The sequence below is a fragment of the Ipomoea triloba genome, chromosome 8 (genome assembly GCF_003576645.1).
Source record: "Ipomoea triloba cultivar NCNSP0323 chromosome 8, ASM357664v1".
Taxonomy (NCBI): Eukaryota; Viridiplantae; Streptophyta; class Magnoliopsida; order Solanales; family Convolvulaceae; genus Ipomoea; species Ipomoea triloba.
Genome location: NC_044923.1, coordinates 3,088,908 through 3,107,030, shown reverse-complemented (window position 1 = coordinate 3,107,030; position 18,123 = coordinate 3,088,908). Strand labels below are relative to the sequence as shown.

Sequence of the window (18,123 nt, the reverse complement as noted above, 5' to 3'; positions counted from 1 at the left end):
TATCCAATTTGATTATACTATATACTCGGTACTATATTGTATAAAAACCACTCGTTTATGTGACGACAAATGTTTAAGAATTTCTTTTAGGTGACTAGAGAAACTCATAGTTATTAGCTGAAGGTTTGTATCGAGTGTTTGGGTAATTTAAATTTCGCTTTGTGATCTTAATCAGTAAAAGACTACAAGAAGGTAAATCAGCTTAGGTTGTTCGTAGTATCTTAACCGGCTCAGACCATGCCAAAAAGACCAATAGGCCGCTCCCGCTAAAAATCAAACTTGTAATTTTATGGTTACCAAGTCAACAGTTTGACTAACTTGGATGGGGTTGCCATTCAGAATTCTTTTTTGGACGAGTATGTCGAACATAGTTTTTCTAGTGTGATTTAGTTCTCATGTATAGCTTGTGAGCTTTTACATAAAAACGAATTTATGTAATTCATACCATTGAGTAATGATTGCGAATTTCCATTTGAATGGGGTTATCTTTCTTTTGTAGCGCTCAGCTACAAATCTTCGACAACCCATTAGAATGATTGTGTATGGTGGATGTTATTAGTGTTATGGCAGGGGGCGTAGAGCCATTTAAGTATTATTTATAAAAGCAATTTATCTGAATTGAATCATGTGCTCCATCTCAACTAAAAGTCTAAGCTGATAGTTGGACTGCACATATTATACTTATGCTCACAATCTGTCTAAGATTAAAGTTTTCAATACTATTAAGATTAAATATGCATGTGTCAAATAGCTAGATGGAGATCCATTAATATATAATATGTTATTCTTCCCATTAAGAACTACCAACAACTTGCATAATAAGAATAAAAAACCTAATAATCCACAATGCACTTCTATCTTAGAAGGTAAGAGATGAAAGTGAGTATGAATACCACCACAAGACAAAGTGTTGGTTATGAATGTCTTCAAGATTTAATTAATTAGCTAATGAAGTCTTTGACTTTTGTTAGGGAATCTATAATTAGTTATCTATGCACTTATGTTCCATCCAAGCTTAGCTTACTTTGGAGGCTATAATATTTAAGAGATTAAAAGTAAGAGGATCAACATGCATTACCATAAACCTTAAGATGCAATTATTATTATTATTATTATTCTAGTGAAATAGTTGTTGGGCATAGATATGGATGCATCTTGTTATTTAAGTGTAATATTGGTTACCCAGCCAAGTATAAGAAAATAAGTTGTGTATTTACTATTTGTTATAACTTTCAACAAAGTGATAAACACTTGATCTTTTTTGTATTAGAGCATGAGTTGCGAGTTCGAGGTAGATGCTGGAAAGGAGATTGTTGGTCGAAGATCTAAAGAGACAAGTCTAGCATGCATCAACTTAACGGAACGCCACACATGCATGACACCTCTAGTCGCACTCTAACATCTCCCGAATAATTCCAGTGATATGTAATTAATATTATTAAGTGTGGATAACCTTTCTCTCTTTCCCTATAAACTAAAAAGCGGTGCATATTCAATCACTTATACAATATATGACAAAAAATTACAAAATATACCTAAAAGTTATACCCTGGACCTTGGTCCACCTTGCAAGGTGGACACATCATGATTTATATACTGAATGTTCACAATTTATTCAGTATGTAAATTGTGTATTTTAGATCCAGGTCCATTTTGTAAGCCACAAAATAATTTGCGAAATATACCTCTACCACTTTCGATCAATTTTAAGAATATATATAACATTTTATACTAATATTACTCTTACTATTGTACTTATTAACAATATTTTATTATTAGGGTAATCATAACCAAGTTCCATTTGAAAATGTTCCATTTATTGCATAACCCACCTTGAACATTAAAATATATATATATATTACCACTTTGAAGCCGACGCTCGATCTAAAAAAAGAAAGAAAGAAGATCATATTCTTCCATCTTTTCTTGATTGAAGTCATATTATGATTGAACAATATATGAATATAATCAAAGGTCTCTGTTATTGCATCTAGGAATAATTATGCCAATAACTTCCCACTCCAAATATTGGGTGGTGATCACCGGCTACAATTACTCCAATTTTGTATTAATATATATACGGGACGTTACAAGGTTCAAAATTTGGCTCCTTGTGGGAGATTTTTATTGATTTTTTCAGTTTGAGTTGGTTAACTATTGGGAACCTAGGTTGGTTTACATCACTGTGATCCTTTGTTTAGGATCACAAAGCGTGCTTCACCCAAATAATAGATTCTGATAGCGATTCAAACTTTTCCATAAATCAAAGTTTTGAGGCCAACACGATAAAATTTGGGACTTTTTATTTGAAGTTATGTGTATATATTGAATAATTTTTGTGGAAGCTAAGACTGTCTCAACTCTCACGTGAGACTATAATACATTTTATTTAAAATGTAATATTCTTTATGGGTGCATAAAAAGTACTCCGTATTATGTAGTATATTTTAACTAAAAAGTATTACATGGTGATGGAATAATTGGATGAGTCTATCACTATTATTACTCCTTAGTTGACTCCGCTAAGCTCACATCTTGGGAGTAGGGGCTAGTGACCGGATAATTAGACAATGTATGGACCAGACCTGTAACGCTCTTGGTCTAACATGAAGGAATCAAAGCAATTAATTAACACAGTCAATTATTGACCATCAGGAGTCAAGCAGAGAGGAGATGGAACGTGCACTTAACACAAAATTCAATGCTCTTATTAGAGCACTGTTTCATCAAATAGCAGGAGTTATGGATGAGAGCTCACAACAATTACTAATTTAAGGAGTCACAACACTTATTAAAGAAAGCCATTGCACTTATTATGAGGCCGTTTGGAGTCATAATAATTTAATTTTTTAATACTATTGACTTTATTACAATGTAGTATCTGTTCATAACTACTTTCTCAACCAAATGAAGCACAAAGAGCCAATATTACCTCCACTGAAGTTCGAACCCACCCTCTCCCATATGGGGGTCCAATAGTCTTCTTTATTCTTTTTCACTACTTTTTCTCTAATTATAGGTCATGTTAAATTTGGGTTTGTATCATCATCCACATAATTACAAGCATGTTGATGAGACTCAAATTGGGATTATTGGTTGATGCGTTGTGACATGCACCCACGCCTAACCATTCTTTTACAAGCATTTCATGATCATGTTGTCAATCTTAGGATATTTGGCTTTCTACATCAAGCGTAAGATGGCCGCAAATTGAGCCCAAAATGCACAAGGGAATACAAGTATAAAATCCCTAATTGGATTTCAAAAAAGAAACAATTTTACTTTGTGTCAAGTTGTTGTTTTTGATGAACACTATGCAAACCATCATGTCCATCACATATACATACCAATAATGTAATCGGGATACAAGGAGTCGTCTATTAACTTTCTCGGATTGAACTAGTCTGTTATGAGTAACTAACCTAGACTAGTTTACCTTATTGTGGTCCTTTGCCGGCTAAGTCACAAGACGGTCAACTAATGACATTCTTTATTTGAGTTGGTCAGCTATGAGCAACCTAAGATAGTTTATCTGATTGTAATACTTTGCCGGATAGGTCACAAGGTAGTAAGCTATTGGCGTTCTTAGTTTGAGTTGGTCAGTTATGGACAATCTAAGCTAATTTAATTTACTTCATTGTAATCCATTGTTGGGATGGCTAGGTCATAAATGTGGTCAACTATTGAGCCGGTCAGGTATAAACAGCCTAGGCTAGTCTGTTTCTTTGTGGTTTGTTGATGATTAGGGTCTTAAAGGGTATTTTACTAGAACGCATATTCGGATAGCAACTGCAAGTTTTTTTTTTTTGTAAATCAAAGGATAGATTATATTCCATGCATGTCTCTTTGATATTGTTTTTAAATAAAAAGATGAAAAAGTTTGTTCACGCATGCAATGTCATGCATATTCTTTCCATCGATCTTGTCACCTTATGATCTTATGCAGATGCAAATCTTTCAACAGAAAGGGAATATATTTATTGAAAACGAAGGAGCATGGTCATATAAAGGTGAAAACTCTTGTGTACTTTAATAATGTATGTTTGAGACTCCATTCAAAATGGTTTAACTTTAGTCATCTACTCGTGTTACGACCTAAACATTTTTTGTCAATAAAATTTGTCTATTAAAGTGCGATGTAGTTGAAAGATAGCACAATTAGTCCAATAATAACTCAAGCATAGTTAGTATTTTGAAGAATCAACCTAACTATGATTAGTCGGGTCGGGAAATATGTCGGTCTACTCATCTTCGCTTGCAACACTGACCTATGCTTGTGACACTAGTGAGCTCTCAGAGCACATTTATAAATGTCACGTCAGCTCATTTGTAAGATGTCGGCCCTGTTTGGTAACATGATTAGCCTATCAATCAATTTTAACTTGTTTGCACCACTATTAACTGTTTGACTTGATTAAATAATAGTCAATATGAATGTTTGGTTAATCAACTTTTTGTAACATATGTGCTTTGACCGAAATGAGGATTGCCGGGTATTAACTTTTACTAAATTATCAGAATACATCCTATTATAGTTTGAAAGGTTGGTATTTCATATTACCCATCCAATTCAATTTGTTGCTATCACTAAACTATTTCTCGGATCGGATGAGATTTACAATAACTTTTATAATTATAACTAATAATTTACTTGATATTTACTTTATTATTCTAATACTACTAAAGATCGAAATCTATATGCTTATCTAGATGACAATGATAATTAATTATATTTTAATAACAATATCATACTCATACAATGCAAAAATTAAATTCAAGTGTAAGTGAAAATCTTATGGGAATATTAGCGGGTAAACTACATACCGATTTAATTATTTTTGAACCTCAACTTGAATACATCTACAATTATGGAAAATGCAACACTTTTACATTAATTAATTAATGATGTAAAAATATTATATTTTTTCTTAAAAGTATTATACTTTTATATTGATCCAACTCAACTCAAATCGCGTATAAAGATCCGTAAGACGATCTTATACGAGTATGACCCAATGAATATTACGAAACCAATTTTTCATTACTAGCTATCCAAAGTCCAAACCCGATGAATAGAATTTAACTTATTATAATCTAGAGGGGCCAATATTTAGTATTTATCCAATTTGTTGTCATCCCTAAACTACTCTTTCTTAAAGAAAGATAATAATAAAGATGTCCACTTGATGATGGATATTGGCATTGAAGTGTAAAGCAGATCGACACCCAATTCTAAAAGGCCAGAAGTTATTTCAAGATTATTCAACATGGCATCTTGGGTCTAATTTATTTGGAGAAAAGCTAAGTGATGGCAAAAAGTTGAAAAGATTTTGAAATTGTTTAGCTACATGCATGAAATATTCTTATTCTTTTCATTATCCACTGTCACTCTATTGCAAATCTTGGCAAAACCCATCTAAGATTGTCAAATGATTAATTTAATAACCACATGATTTCAAATTTGACTTTACATAGAAATAATCGAATAACTTAATGGTCGGCCTGATCAGAACAATCTATATTGATTTACCTCATGATCATGTCTTTTACCAACTAAGGTCACCAGACGAAATTTAACCGTACACCTCCTACGGTAGTGATCCATTGTCACTCAATTGCAAATCTTGGCAAAACCCATCTAAGATCGTCAAATGATTAATTTAATAACCACAAGATTTCAAATATGACTTTATATAAAAATGACCGAATAACATAATGTTTGGTCTTATCATAACAATCTAAATTGATTTACGTCATGATTTGAGTCTTTTACCAACTAAGGGACGAAATTTAACGGTACACCTCCTATAGTAGTGATTATGAGTTTTTCTGGTTATCATTAAAAAAAAAAAAAAAAAAAAAAAACTAGGGATTCTCATTAGATTGATGAGAAAGAGGGATGAAGTTCATATAATTAACAAGTGGAGTGATAAGAAAAAAAAGGTTAAAATGAGTCAAGCTAAAACCATTTCAAGATTTTCCACTTCAAGATGCCCATTAATGGTACCTTCAATTGGCTTGGTGTCCAGGAACTCCGTCATGTAATATTCGAATTTGGCGACAATTTGTTGTGGCAGAGAGACCAGAACCCTAGCAGCGTTGGGGTCACCGACAAGGGGCACAAATAAGCAGTAAATATCACTGGTCAGAGGCCCCATGAACAGCGGCTTCCCTTCTCCGAAATCCAGATCCTCTAACCCTAGCTTCGACCACTGCGAAATCACCAAGCTCGACGACAGATCCGTCGTCACCGATTTATCCTCCAGGAGATCCACGGCGGATCTGACGTAATCGTCGGTCATCGCGAGCTTCGCGCGCTGGATCAGCCTCACCGCGTCGCGCAGGTTCGCGCCGGCCAGATCCTTCACCGGCGCCTCCGCGCATCCGAGGACGAATCCGTTGCCGTAGTACCCCGCCGGAAGCTCCGGCTCCACGCGCTTCCTGATGTTAACCGAAAACAGCAGCTTCACCGCCAGCGACGGCGGCAGATCGAGCGATCTCGCCCAGCACCGCCACGTGTGCGCCGCCAGCGCCTCGAAGCTGGTGCACTTTAGCGGCGGCGCGCACTGGCTCTTCAGCCGGAGGATCTGCGGCGGCGAGAACGTGAGCGATGAAGGGGTCAGTGGCTGGGACTGTAAATATCTGGTGATGTCGAGGGCAGAATGGGAATTACAGGACCTGGAAAACGCCGGGTGGAACGACGTCGGTTTGCGATTCTCCCGGGGCTTGAACACGTGACGCGAGTGGAAAGGGGTGATGAGTGAATCCACGTCATCTCTGGCGAAGTGGGCCCAGGCGTGCAAGAATTGAGCCGTTCCGATCCCGTCGCACAGGCAGTGATTCACCGCCGTGCACACAATCATTCCCCCGCAACGGAGCTTCGTTACCTGTATTATAACCGCCACTCACTTAATAATCACAAATTTTCAAAAATAAATAAATAATCACAAAATTTCAAAAAAAAAAATAAAAAAATAAACACAAAATTTCAAGTTCAAACTCTATATGAGAACTGTCTATTGATATTCTCGCCCGATCAACTATAAACTATATATACCCATGTTCGTTTATTGGCTAGCGTTATAAAACAATTAATTAATGAAAGAAAAAAAGGAGTCACGAGACGTAGTCTAGTTGGTTCGTCACTTAACTTAAAGGTCATGACGGAGGCGGTAATATGGGGTCCGTATCTACTAGAAGGTCTGTATTTGATTCCTTACTCGCCATTTATCTCTGCAGTAACTCTAGAAGCGGGATCCTGTAGACTTATGATTAATCTGGTAAAACTTTGATCACCCAAATTTTTGTTAAGGATTTGCCAAAGGGTTCTGTCTATTTAAAAAGGAATATTTGGTGACGCAATTTTTGTACGAAGGTCTTGCTAAAACCGGCCAGTGAAAGGAACGGAAGATAGAAAGGCAGTAGCAATAGTGATAAGCGGTAGGGCCTCTTGCTTTTAGGTCATTTTCAATGGACCCAACAAATGTCCTATGTACTAACCCCTAACAAGCTGCTACCCATGCTTAATCCCAAGCCTATAAAATGTTAAGGATAATTTTTTTTAATCATACTAGATAAATTCCGTTTCTGTGTAATAATCGAGCTTGAGAGAATATTGACAATAATTGAATTTATAATTTTATAGTACGAGAATCATATTTTACCAACTCAAACACCCTTTTTGAGACAACTAATGAAACAAGAGTTAACAATACTTAGTATAACTCAAAAAGTCATTATCTAGTATTCCTGTTTTTTTGAAAAGAAATTATTGTTACCGACAATTACATGTGACAATATGCGATTGACTTCATTTTTAAAATTTAAAAGAAAAAAGAGTTTTTTTGTTACTTGATACTTGATACTTGATATTAATGAAGTGTACTTTCTTACAAGGTTAGTGGGACAGTGCCAAGTGTACGCAGGTTACAGGTGTCGTGCTTTGGAATCATCACACCTCACCAAACAACTTGTACTATAGAAAGGGAAAGCTCTGTGCTTTCGATTACTGTTTTCCTTTGCCTAAATTTACCACAATTGGTAAACTTAAAGTCATGGAGTGGTAAAATTTATTCCCCATATAAAATATTACTAATATTACTTCTTTTCTCAATCAAATTGGTAAGATAAGATTTTTCTAATACAATTATCTATGTTACTAGTTTTATACGCGCATTGCACGTATGGGTTAATGCCCAATGTTTATATTTAAATAAATATTTGAAAGTATATCAATGTAATATTATATAGGAGAAGTTTATACATGGGTAATTGAATGTCGAATTTTTTTATTTAAATATCTAACTCAAAGTATATGAATCCAAGATAATATAGAAAATTCATTATAATTATTACTAAAATAAATTTTTGCAACCTTGTAAAATCGATAATCTAAATATTTGGTCTAAAAATGATAGTCTAAATAAATACTACTTTTCATTTGAATTTTTTATTCTTAATTCTCTTTTGAATAACATTATTATTGCCTTCATCTTTACTATTTGTTCTATTCCTTTTTGTTGGTAGTGTGTTATTTGCAATTCGGTTATTGTTGGTAGCATATATGACAACGTCATGCAATGAGATTATGATATAGGAGATATGGACTTTCCTTTAGGTGTTCTGCTTGGGGTTCATTTGGTTCAACTATTATTGTTGAATGAGTTACTGTGGATAAAGAAATCCCTAGTTTAAGAAAGAAGATTAAATAAATTAATAAAAATTTGAAAATTTAAAATATTATATATTCCAAAGATATTAAAAGGTAGTTTCTCGCTTCAATTTGATGGGTAATGGGTTATTTGAGTACTTTCATTGTCAACAAATCCCCCAAGTAGTTAATATGATTGGTTTCAAACTATTCTTTTTTATTTTTTTATGGTATTAAAGAAATACATATGTATCATTTTTTGGTATAATTACTAATTTATTAAATTAAATAAGAGTAAAATAGAGCGATTCCGCTTCAATTTGTTGGGTTATTTGAGTACTCTCTTTGTCAACCAATCCCCAAGTAGTTAATATAATTAGCTTCAAATTATTTTTAAAAAAATTTTCATAGTATTAATAAAATACTTGGTAAATAAATATATAACATTATTTTGTACTATAACTTTGATATTTAATTACAAGATATTGTAAAAATAAGATAATGGACAATGTAATTAATATCAATTAATAAATTTGAATGTAAAGAATCTTTGAATGAGAGAAAATAAAGACAATATAACTAATGAAATTATTTCTCTTATTTAATTTAATTTTTTGATAATGAATAATTTTTTCAAATAAAGGTATTGTAGACACATAATTCTAAATTAAAAAAATATATATGTATCATTTTTTGTTGTACCTACTAATTTATTTAATTTAATAAGAGTAAATAGAGTGAGAAACTTAATTATGTCAAATTTGATTGAGATGAGGTTCGAACCAAAGATCTTTCTTATAGAAATTAATGGGTAAGTTAAAAGTTAACGGAATATTAACGGAGAAGAGAATATTTAACGGAAAACTTAACGGATAATCATAAAAGTAAGGTTAAATTAGGTAGTCTCTATTAATAATATTAATCTGAATTATCTTAGCTATCTATTTGATTAAATAATTCATCTGAACCATCCTTTTGATTACCGCCATTTTTTCTACCCATTTTAGGCCTAACTCTCTTTGACTCTTATTAGTATAGTAGACATAAAGCAAAATTTACTTAATACACATTCTGAAATAGTGACTGCAAATTTTCTGCATTACTAATTTTTTTTTTCTTAGTTAGACTTTTAAAAGAAAATAATATTTCTTACCCTTAAATTGTTTACACCTAACTTGGTTGGCGTGAGAGTGGCTCGACACTTTTGCCCCTTAAGAGGAGGTCGGGAGTTCTGCCCCTTAAGAGGAGGTCGGGAGTTCTGCCCATTAAGAGGAGGTCGGGAGTTCGACCCCCCTGTATGGAAAAACCAATATGGCCAGCACTCATGATTCTTCAATTTTCGAAATTTAACCAGTTCTCTCGAAAGGAGTATGGAGTTGAGCTGAGTACCTGAAGTACAAGAGGAGGGATATGCAAGAAAGTGGGAGCTTCAACTTTATAGAGCAGCTTTCGCCAGGAGCTATTGGGCTTTGCGGAGAGCTTTAGGAACTCATCGGCGCTCAAATCCATGAAAGCTTCAGCGAAGACGGCGCCGGCGCCATTGCAGTCGACCTCGAGCTTCCGATGGTCGTCCGGGCAGGGCCGGAGCCTGCCGGCGAGGGGGTAGTAGTCGACGAGGGCTCTGGCGAGGGCGCATTTGAGGCGGTCGACGGCGACGGAGGTGCGGAAGAGGTAGAGGTATTTGATGGAGAATCTGAGGAAGTTCTGATCGTCGAGGTTGGAGAGGGGGAGGGAGTGGGATGGGGTTTCGGAGGTGGGAGGGATTAATGTTGGGGTGGTTGGGTAGAAACAATCTGGGAGGATTTGCAGAGGTTGTTGTTCCATCATGTTGTTCTTGTTCTTTGATTCTGGGTGGTGATGGAGAGCTTACAAGGTTGACCATGGTGGGAGGTTTAATTTGTAGACAAAATGGGTGGGGGTGGAAGGGGAGGGGGGGGGGGTATGAGGAATTGTACGGATATGGATAAACAAATTGCTGGATTTTAATTTGGAACTATGCCAAGTTGAACCAACACAATTGGGAATTCCATGATTTTTGACCACCTACAATTGATTTAATTTTAAATTTAAATTTAAATTAAAGAATAAAATAGTTGTAAATAAGTTTATAGTTTCACTTTATTAATAGTTGCAGAGTGCACGATTCGATTTCTACTAAAGACTAAAAAGTGAGATATGAAATAACTTTTGCACGACATTAGTATACAACAAACATTTGGGAGCTTGTGAGTCAGGTGTAACGTCGAAAATATGAAGAATGATATTGTATAGATTCGTTAATATTATTGACCAACAGTCAATATGGCCAGTGATATTGACCTCTAATAATAGGTGTCGTTAGAAAAAAAAATTTGGACGGATAGGTCACAAAATAGAAGTTGATTGGTGAGCCGGAAGTAGGGTTGCAATATTCTATCCTTTAACTCAAATATACCCTTGCTTCATACATTATATGACAAACGATGGATGAGATACTCGAGCCTGGGTGGTTGGCCTTGGAGTGGTCTACAAGTTGAACTTAGGTAGGTGCTTGGTAAATAGTCCAAAAGGCGCAAAGACCCAAAATAGTTGTGGCGATTCAGCCTATGAAAGTAGTTCAATCAAAATTACTAAGAGATAATTACGACAATGATCAAATAAATCTAAATTAACTCCTACTCCCTAAATATCTTTCTCTATGCTAATTAAATTAAAGTGGAGTATATATGTAATTAATTAGAGTAATATGCAACTAACGTAGGAGGGGAGGGGGCCGGACATGCCGTCATGCCGTCAATTGTTTGGATGTTAGGGGACTATATTATGGATTGCCAGAATGGATCCATGATTGGATATATTGCCTTTCAATTCATTTTTTTTCCCCTCAACGACTCAGACTGCAACACACAAATGTCCTGCTATATATCCCTTTTCCTAAACTTTTTACAAACATGGAATGACCCAGAGCCATGAATTTAGCCAGGCTGACGAGACGTGAACCTAAATTTATCTCAAATTCACGACTATAATTCATAAATCCAATTCTTCATCTCTAATATTAATGTTGTAGTAGGGCTCTGAGTTGTCGACCCTGGACTTGTCTACTAGTCAAGTTCTAGGAGGTGGACGGTCCAAATGCATGACGGTTCAATCCGTGTAAGTAGTCCAATCAAAGTTATATATATGATAATTTTGCAGTTATGGAAGAACAATCACATAAATTTTATGGCAACGATCAAATATTAATAGTTCTCTATGGCAACGATCAAATATCAAGTAGTACCAAGAGTGTGTCGGACCAAAAGTCCCTCCATTTGAGGGGTTGTTTAAATTTTATAGCACTAGGTGAGGAACACATGTCGTGATTTTCGTTGGCAAGAGCACGTGGCCTGTGGCTCAATTATAGTTTGATTAGGTTGATCACACCACGTGTCTATACTAAGTTGACTCAAGCTAAAAACATGCACACTAGAAGTCTTTTCATGGTTTACTGAAATTGTCACATGGAAGAGAGAGAAGATAGGTGAGAGAAATAAAATGTTCATTTGCGAAAGTTTGGTTTCTGGAACAGTAAAGCCCTGACTGCTATTCACTGGAACATCAGTGCGCGTTTCACGCACAACATTAGTGTTTGTTTTTATTTTTAGATCTTCTGATCTGTGATGCTTCAAGTCAGGCGACTAGTAGACGTCGCTAGTTTTCTCGGGACCTTGGGGTCCCTCCATCTCACCAAAAAAAATTAAGGATGCTATTGAAAAGATATATACTTCATGAATCTTTTGTTTGTCTAGGTGGAACAATTGATTTTTTTTTTATTTGACGTGTCAAAAAGTTCATTTATTAGGTCGAATATAAAAAAAAAAAAATTACCCTTTACATTCTTTATATCCTCATCAATCTCGACCTAGTTTAATTTACACCAAACCATAACATAACCCAAACCTATTCTCAACCTCAAATGTTAATAATAAATTATACTAACATAAAAGTTATCTTACAACTATAATTCAACTAACTTTAACCATACATAGATGTCAATTAACATACATTCAGCCTTATGTTGAGCATTAAATCTTGGAAGTTTTCTTTTTCTTTTTCATCAAACTTTCATTAACCTCAAGAAAAGCCATATATATATCATCATGAGGATCGGATCTCATCCTACACACATAGACTAAGGCGAGGTCGGTTAAAGTAAAATCTTTCGATCGAGGAGTTTAAAGTGAAGATAAGCATCTGATGATGATGTTTCTGGAGCATCTCGATCTTGACGATATGATATGTATAATAGTTTGAGTGATTTCATGGCTAACCAATTAATGTTTACTACTTTTGGTCTTGATGCAGAGCACGGCCGGCGTTGAAAGTGGTGGAATATCCCCCACAAAGTTTGCCGCAGTGTTCTTTTTGGCCGACGATATGATATATTTATGCTTTTAGGATTAGAAACGTTGGGAACATAATGTTCGATGTTTTACTACGTTCGATGTTTCTTGGAGGACGTAATTGAACTTGTGATTCTAAATAAGATGTCACGGAATTGATCCCGTTGTCAAGTTTAATGCATAATTGTATATAATTGACTTGTGCATGCAAGCTTGTGTTTGGCTAATATTTTTTTTTTAAACCAAATAACGAATATATTAATCACTCATGAATAAATGTTGAATACAATCAGGAATTGAAGAAATCATAAACGAGGACCAGACTCAGAAGCCGCCGCTCGAGCTAAAGCATGAGCTAACGAATTCGCTCATCTAGAAATAAAGTGTTTGCCTAATGTTGTTTTTACGATAACCAGATTGGTTTCGCGTGAGTGATTATGCACTTGCACTTTGCCGGAGAAGGTGACCACTCTTTCCTTCTCCGTGACTGGTGACTGGTCGCCGGTCACTTTTTTGCCTGAAGATTCACGGGAGGTTGGCCGGATCCTAACCAGTTTTTGGGTTTATTTGCATCAAAATGAATTGTTAAAGGATATAATTGTACCTTTAAAAAGTTGAGAGGGCTAATTGACTTTTTAGCTAAAGTTCAAGGGTCTATTTGACCATTTTCCCGCAATATAACGATTGCCGATGCACTTTGTGGGCTTTGAGTCTGGTTTAGCAGTCTTGGGCCACTTGGATTTGGGCTTAGTTGTGATGTGTCTTTGGGCTTTTTTTTGACTGTAGACTATTGCTTTGCATAATTTATGGGCCTTGTTTTGTTAGCTGTTTAGGCCCATTCTGATAATGATGCATTCAGATGATGGATTCTGATTACCACTGGGTTGAAGTTATTAGGAATTGAAGTTGGTTAATTGGAGTAAAGGTGTTCGATTTGACATATCTATAAGGAAGCTAATAACGGTATAAATTGAATGACAACAAACTTCAATAGATTTGGATCTAGTGATTTAATCCAATTTAACAACAATTACATAAAGTTAGTGCATGTCAAAAATACCATCAATTAACTATCAATTAAACAATGTCACAGTTTATGTATAGAACAATAACGGGTGTGGGTCTAGTGATGTAGTACTGCAATTTTCCTCTATGGTCCATGTATAATTAGTTTTAGAAAACGTTGTTGGTTCAATCTCCAACAACCTTTTGCCCTCAAAATTCATTGCCACGGACGAAGTTGTGTCAGATTTAACCTTTTCTAGTTCTGCTACCACTTCTTTCATGGTCGGCCTCTTTTTCCCATTCAAGTCCAAGCATCTCCTACCAAGGTTTGCAACTACCATGAGATCTTCCTTTTTGCCTTGTTCCAACACTTGTTTGTCAAGAATCTTGAAGAGTTGATTCCCCTCCATAGCCAAAAGGAATCGTGTGGCAAGACTTCTCTCTTCTTCATTTTTCGCAAAAGAAATCGCCTTGTTTCCCGTCATAAGTTCAACCAATACGACTCCGAAACTATAGACATCACTCTTTTCAGTAAACTGACTGGATCGGAAATACTCAGGATCAAAGTAGCCAAATGTTCCTTTCACTTGAGTAGTGACATGAGTCTGATCAATGGCAATAGACCTCGAAGTTCCAAAATCTGACACTTTAGCTCGGTACTTCTTGTCTAGAAGGATATTGCTAGACTTGATGTCGCGATGCAAGATTGGAATGGAAGACGACGAATGCAGATAAGCCAAAGCATCAGCTACCTCTGTTGCGATTTTTAGCCGCATCTCCCACGAGAAGGGAAACCCATCCTTAAGGTTGTCACTGTGAATCAAGCTGAAAAGTGTACCATTTGTTATGAATTCATAAACTAGGAGCGGAACTTCTGTTTCGAGACAACACCCCAATAGCTTCACCACATTTCTATGATTGACCCTCGAAAGAATGACAACTTCGTTGATGAATTCTTCGATTTTGCTTTCATCTACTCGGACAGATTTCTTAACAGCAACAATCCTACCATCTGCTAACATGCCCTTATACACTGTTCCCTGACCTCCTCGACCTAAGATCCGATTTTCGTTGAAGCGATCAGTGGCCTTTTCCAGTTCCTTTGCAGTAAAAAGCTTTGTTCTGTCAATAATGTCGTTTTCATTGGATGATAATTGTTGCTGCAATAACAATCCACCATTTTGTTTGAAAAACTTGGCTCTAATTCTCTTTGCCCTTCTCTTCTTCAGCACTTTGTACAAGAAAACGATACATAATACAAAGAATATTATGCATATACTTATCAGTACGCCTGTAACAAATTTGAGTAGTATTAGTCACACAACATCATTTCCTCTTCATATTATTGCATTGTCAAAAATACATTTTTAATGTGATATAAATTGTAAAAAGTTAATGGATTTTGTAATTACTAAAAGATTTGATTCCGATAGTAGGATAACAAAAGTAAGCAAACAAACATGATAATGAATATTAGAACTCTTAATAGGATGTAAAAGCCTCCAACCAACCACGCTCTTAATGTTGTACTTGCATTAATTCTATTGTGTTTTCATGTAAGACAGACCAATACACCTTGGTATAGATCTAGATCGAAGTTGGATTGAGTGCAACTAGAATATCCCTACCTATCATTTATCGACACCTCGTTATGTATAAAAAAAAACATTTTTGGTTCATTAAATAATCGTGATAGGTCATTTAGTTCTCCACTATTAAATGTTGTAAAATATACTACTTAACATTGTACCAATTTTGATCCTTCATCAAAAAGAAAAAGTTATGTATGTAAACAGTACATTGGTTAGAATTTTCTACATACTAACAATCTTTACATTTTAATTCATTGTGGGATAAAAACACAATTTTATAAAGTTGAAAAAATGGTTGCACTAGATACTAGACATTAGTTGGGCGGTAAAGTAGCGCCTAGCGTCTAAATGACTAACTAAAAAAAAACAGTGCATGTGTGTATGTCTTTCTCTCTCTTTCAAACACACACACGTGTATATATATATATATATATATATATAATTAAAAAATTAACAATGCCGACTTGACTAAGACTAACTTGGCCGAGTTCACCGTCAACTCAACCGAGTCAGCTGCGTTGGCCGCCTAGGCCGATTTTCGCAACAATGGTTGAATATATATATATTTTTTAAATGACGAAAAAACTCGTAGTCACTATGCTAGGGGAGTTGAAAATATATTTTATAACTTACAGTGATAATTAGTAATAATGAGAGGAGAACAATTTCTTACTGAGTCTGAATATGTTCAGCTTCCGGTAGGTAATAACGTCCACCGGTTCCAACGGGCAATGGGCACACGCTGATCATTTAGAAATGGTATTAGCTACAATTTAATGATGTCTAAATATTTTTTTTAAAAAATACACTACCAAAAAAATGCATTTTTATTAGTGTTATAAGTTTTACGTACCTTGGCATCCATGAGCAATGTATGGGTTTCCCACCTGCCCTGTTGGGCAGTCACATCGGAAATTAGTTACAGACGTGCCGTCGGCCAGCTGAACGGCAGCATTATCGGAGGTGCGGCAGGTTATGGCCGCCGGAAAGTCCTGAGATTGAACCGTCCAAATCCATACAACGGGGGCATAATCAATAAACAATGAGGTACTTTGATTAGGAATCCATCTCTGATCAACCAAAAAAGCGGAATTACATCTCTTGAGATTATCGTTAGGTTTGCCGATTCCCGAATTCGTGAAATTGGCGGTGTAGGAGCTGAGATCGAAGGGGACGGGAGTTTCGCAGCAGTCGTAACCGTAACATCCGGCGAATCCGGCGCTGATTTTGTCGCTGCAAACGGCGGTGCAGCCGGCGAGGACGGCGGAGTTCTGAGTGAGCAGGGAGTTGCCGCAACCGCCGAACAGGAATTTGTTGCGCGATTTGGAGTAGTAGAAAGGGGAGCCGGAGAGATCTGTGCCGTTGGCGATGATGGCGTTCCTATCCGCGGAATTATCGCAGAAATTCGCAACGGATTTTAGAGTGGTTATGGTTTGGTCTTGTAGCGAAACGGCCACCACTTGTCCTTGGAGCTCGATTTGGAGGAATGAGTTTAGGTATGGTTTGGGAGGATTGCTGCTGCGGTCGCATTTTACTAAGAACCATGGATTGAGAGCGCAGCCCTCGCCGATTCCGAAAGGGAACGGAATTGAGACGTTTCCGCACCACTCTTCGCAGCCCGGCTTTGCCAGTGACGGCGCCGCTGCCGCTGCCGGCGATGGAAAGAAGAGGAAAACGAAAAGCAGGAGGCGGAAGATCATTTTCAGTTAGTTCTTACAGTTCAGCTTATGATTAATCTATTGCTATATATAAAGTTTAGAACTTAGAAGTGGCCGGAATGAAGCTTGACTTGATCAGTTTCATCATATCGCCTGAATGAATATAATAAATTCAGTGCGAAGAAACCAAAGTGTATATGCATGCCATGCGACGGCTGATTGACTAGGACATCTTATCATTAATTAATAGAAAATACTATATTATTATCTCATTTGGAACGAATCCAAAACAAATAGTTAAGAAGAGACGAGCCAAGGCAATCCGAGCCAACCTCTAAGGTTGGCCCCGAGGCTGACTCTAGTGGTTGCAGCCTCGTGCATCGAAGGCTTGTTCCATCAACCGACCTCAGGCACCCAAGGTCAGCCACATGGCCAACATTGAGCGACCAAGGCCAAGTGTAGCACTCGGCCTCGAGGGCCAAGGCTCAACTCGATGCTCGGTCTTAAATAGCCAAGGCCAAGCTCGCTGCTCGGCCTCAAACGGTCAAGGCTGAGCGTAGCACTCGGACTCAAACGACCAAGGTCGAGCTTGCCGATTAAGTAATTTGCCAAAAAATAAAAATGGACGTGGTAGTGGGCCCGCATACATGATAAGCGATCCCAGCTCGAGTTGAAAGTTTTTTAGTCTAGACAGGAGACGCAATAGTAAACAATAGCATCATATCGGGTGGGTGCATATATATAGCCGTGTGGGTTTGCATTGCTCTAGAGGCAACCCACATGCGTGTACTAGGCCTTCGCGGCAGGGTAGGCGGCCTATGCGCACAACATATATAGCCATGTGGATTTGCATT

At 36.5% G+C, this 18,123-nt stretch overlaps 2 protein-coding genes across 2 annotated transcripts; both read right to left on the bottom strand.

Annotated features, from left to right (window-relative positions):
* Nucleotides 1-5,854: 5,854 nt before the first annotated feature.
* Nucleotides 5,855-10,509, bottom strand: LOC116026746 (omega-hydroxypalmitate O-feruloyl transferase). Its single transcript, XM_031268123.1, has 2 exons — nt 10,040-10,509; nt 5,855-6,887 (listed from the first exon to the last, which is right to left on the bottom strand). The coding sequence occupies exons 1-2, from the start codon at nt 10,475-10,477 to the stop codon at nt 5,955-5,957; spliced, it is 1,371 nt and encodes a 456-aa protein (XP_031123983.1). The 5' UTR covers nt 10,478-10,509; the 3' UTR covers nt 5,855-5,954.
* Nucleotides 10,510-14,071: 3,562 nt separating this feature from the next.
* Nucleotides 14,072-17,311, bottom strand: LOC116027832 (wall-associated receptor kinase-like 1). The gene is made up of 3 exons (XM_031269591.1): nt 16,465-17,311; nt 16,285-16,353; nt 14,072-15,310 (listed from the first exon to the last, which is right to left on the bottom strand). Exons 1-3 carry the CDS (start codon nt 17,309-17,311, stop codon nt 14,109-14,111), a joined length of 2,118 nt encoding a protein of 705 aa, XP_031125451.1. The 3' UTR covers nt 14,072-14,108.
* Nucleotides 17,312-18,123: the final 812 nt, after the last annotated feature.

Coding starts and splice junctions, on each gene's coding strand:
- LOC116026746 (XM_031268123.1), bottom strand. CDS start 10,477: ATGATGGAACAACAACCTCTGCAAATCCTCCCAGATTGTTTCTACCCA. Junction 6,888..10,039: donor TCCCTCCTCTTGTACTTCAG/GTACTCAGCTCA, acceptor GTTATAATACAG/GTAACGAAGCTCCGTTGCGG.
- LOC116027832 (XM_031269591.1), bottom strand. CDS start 17,311: ATGATCTTCCGCCTCCTGCTTTTCGTTTTCCTCTTCTTTCCATCGCCG. Junction 16,354..16,464: donor CATTGCTCATGGATGCCAAG/GTACGTAAAACT, acceptor CTAAATGATCAG/CGTGTGCCCATTGCCCGTTG. Junction 15,311..16,284: donor GCTGAACATATTCAGACTCA/GTAAGAAATTGT, acceptor AATTTGTTACAG/GCGTACTGATAAGTATATGC.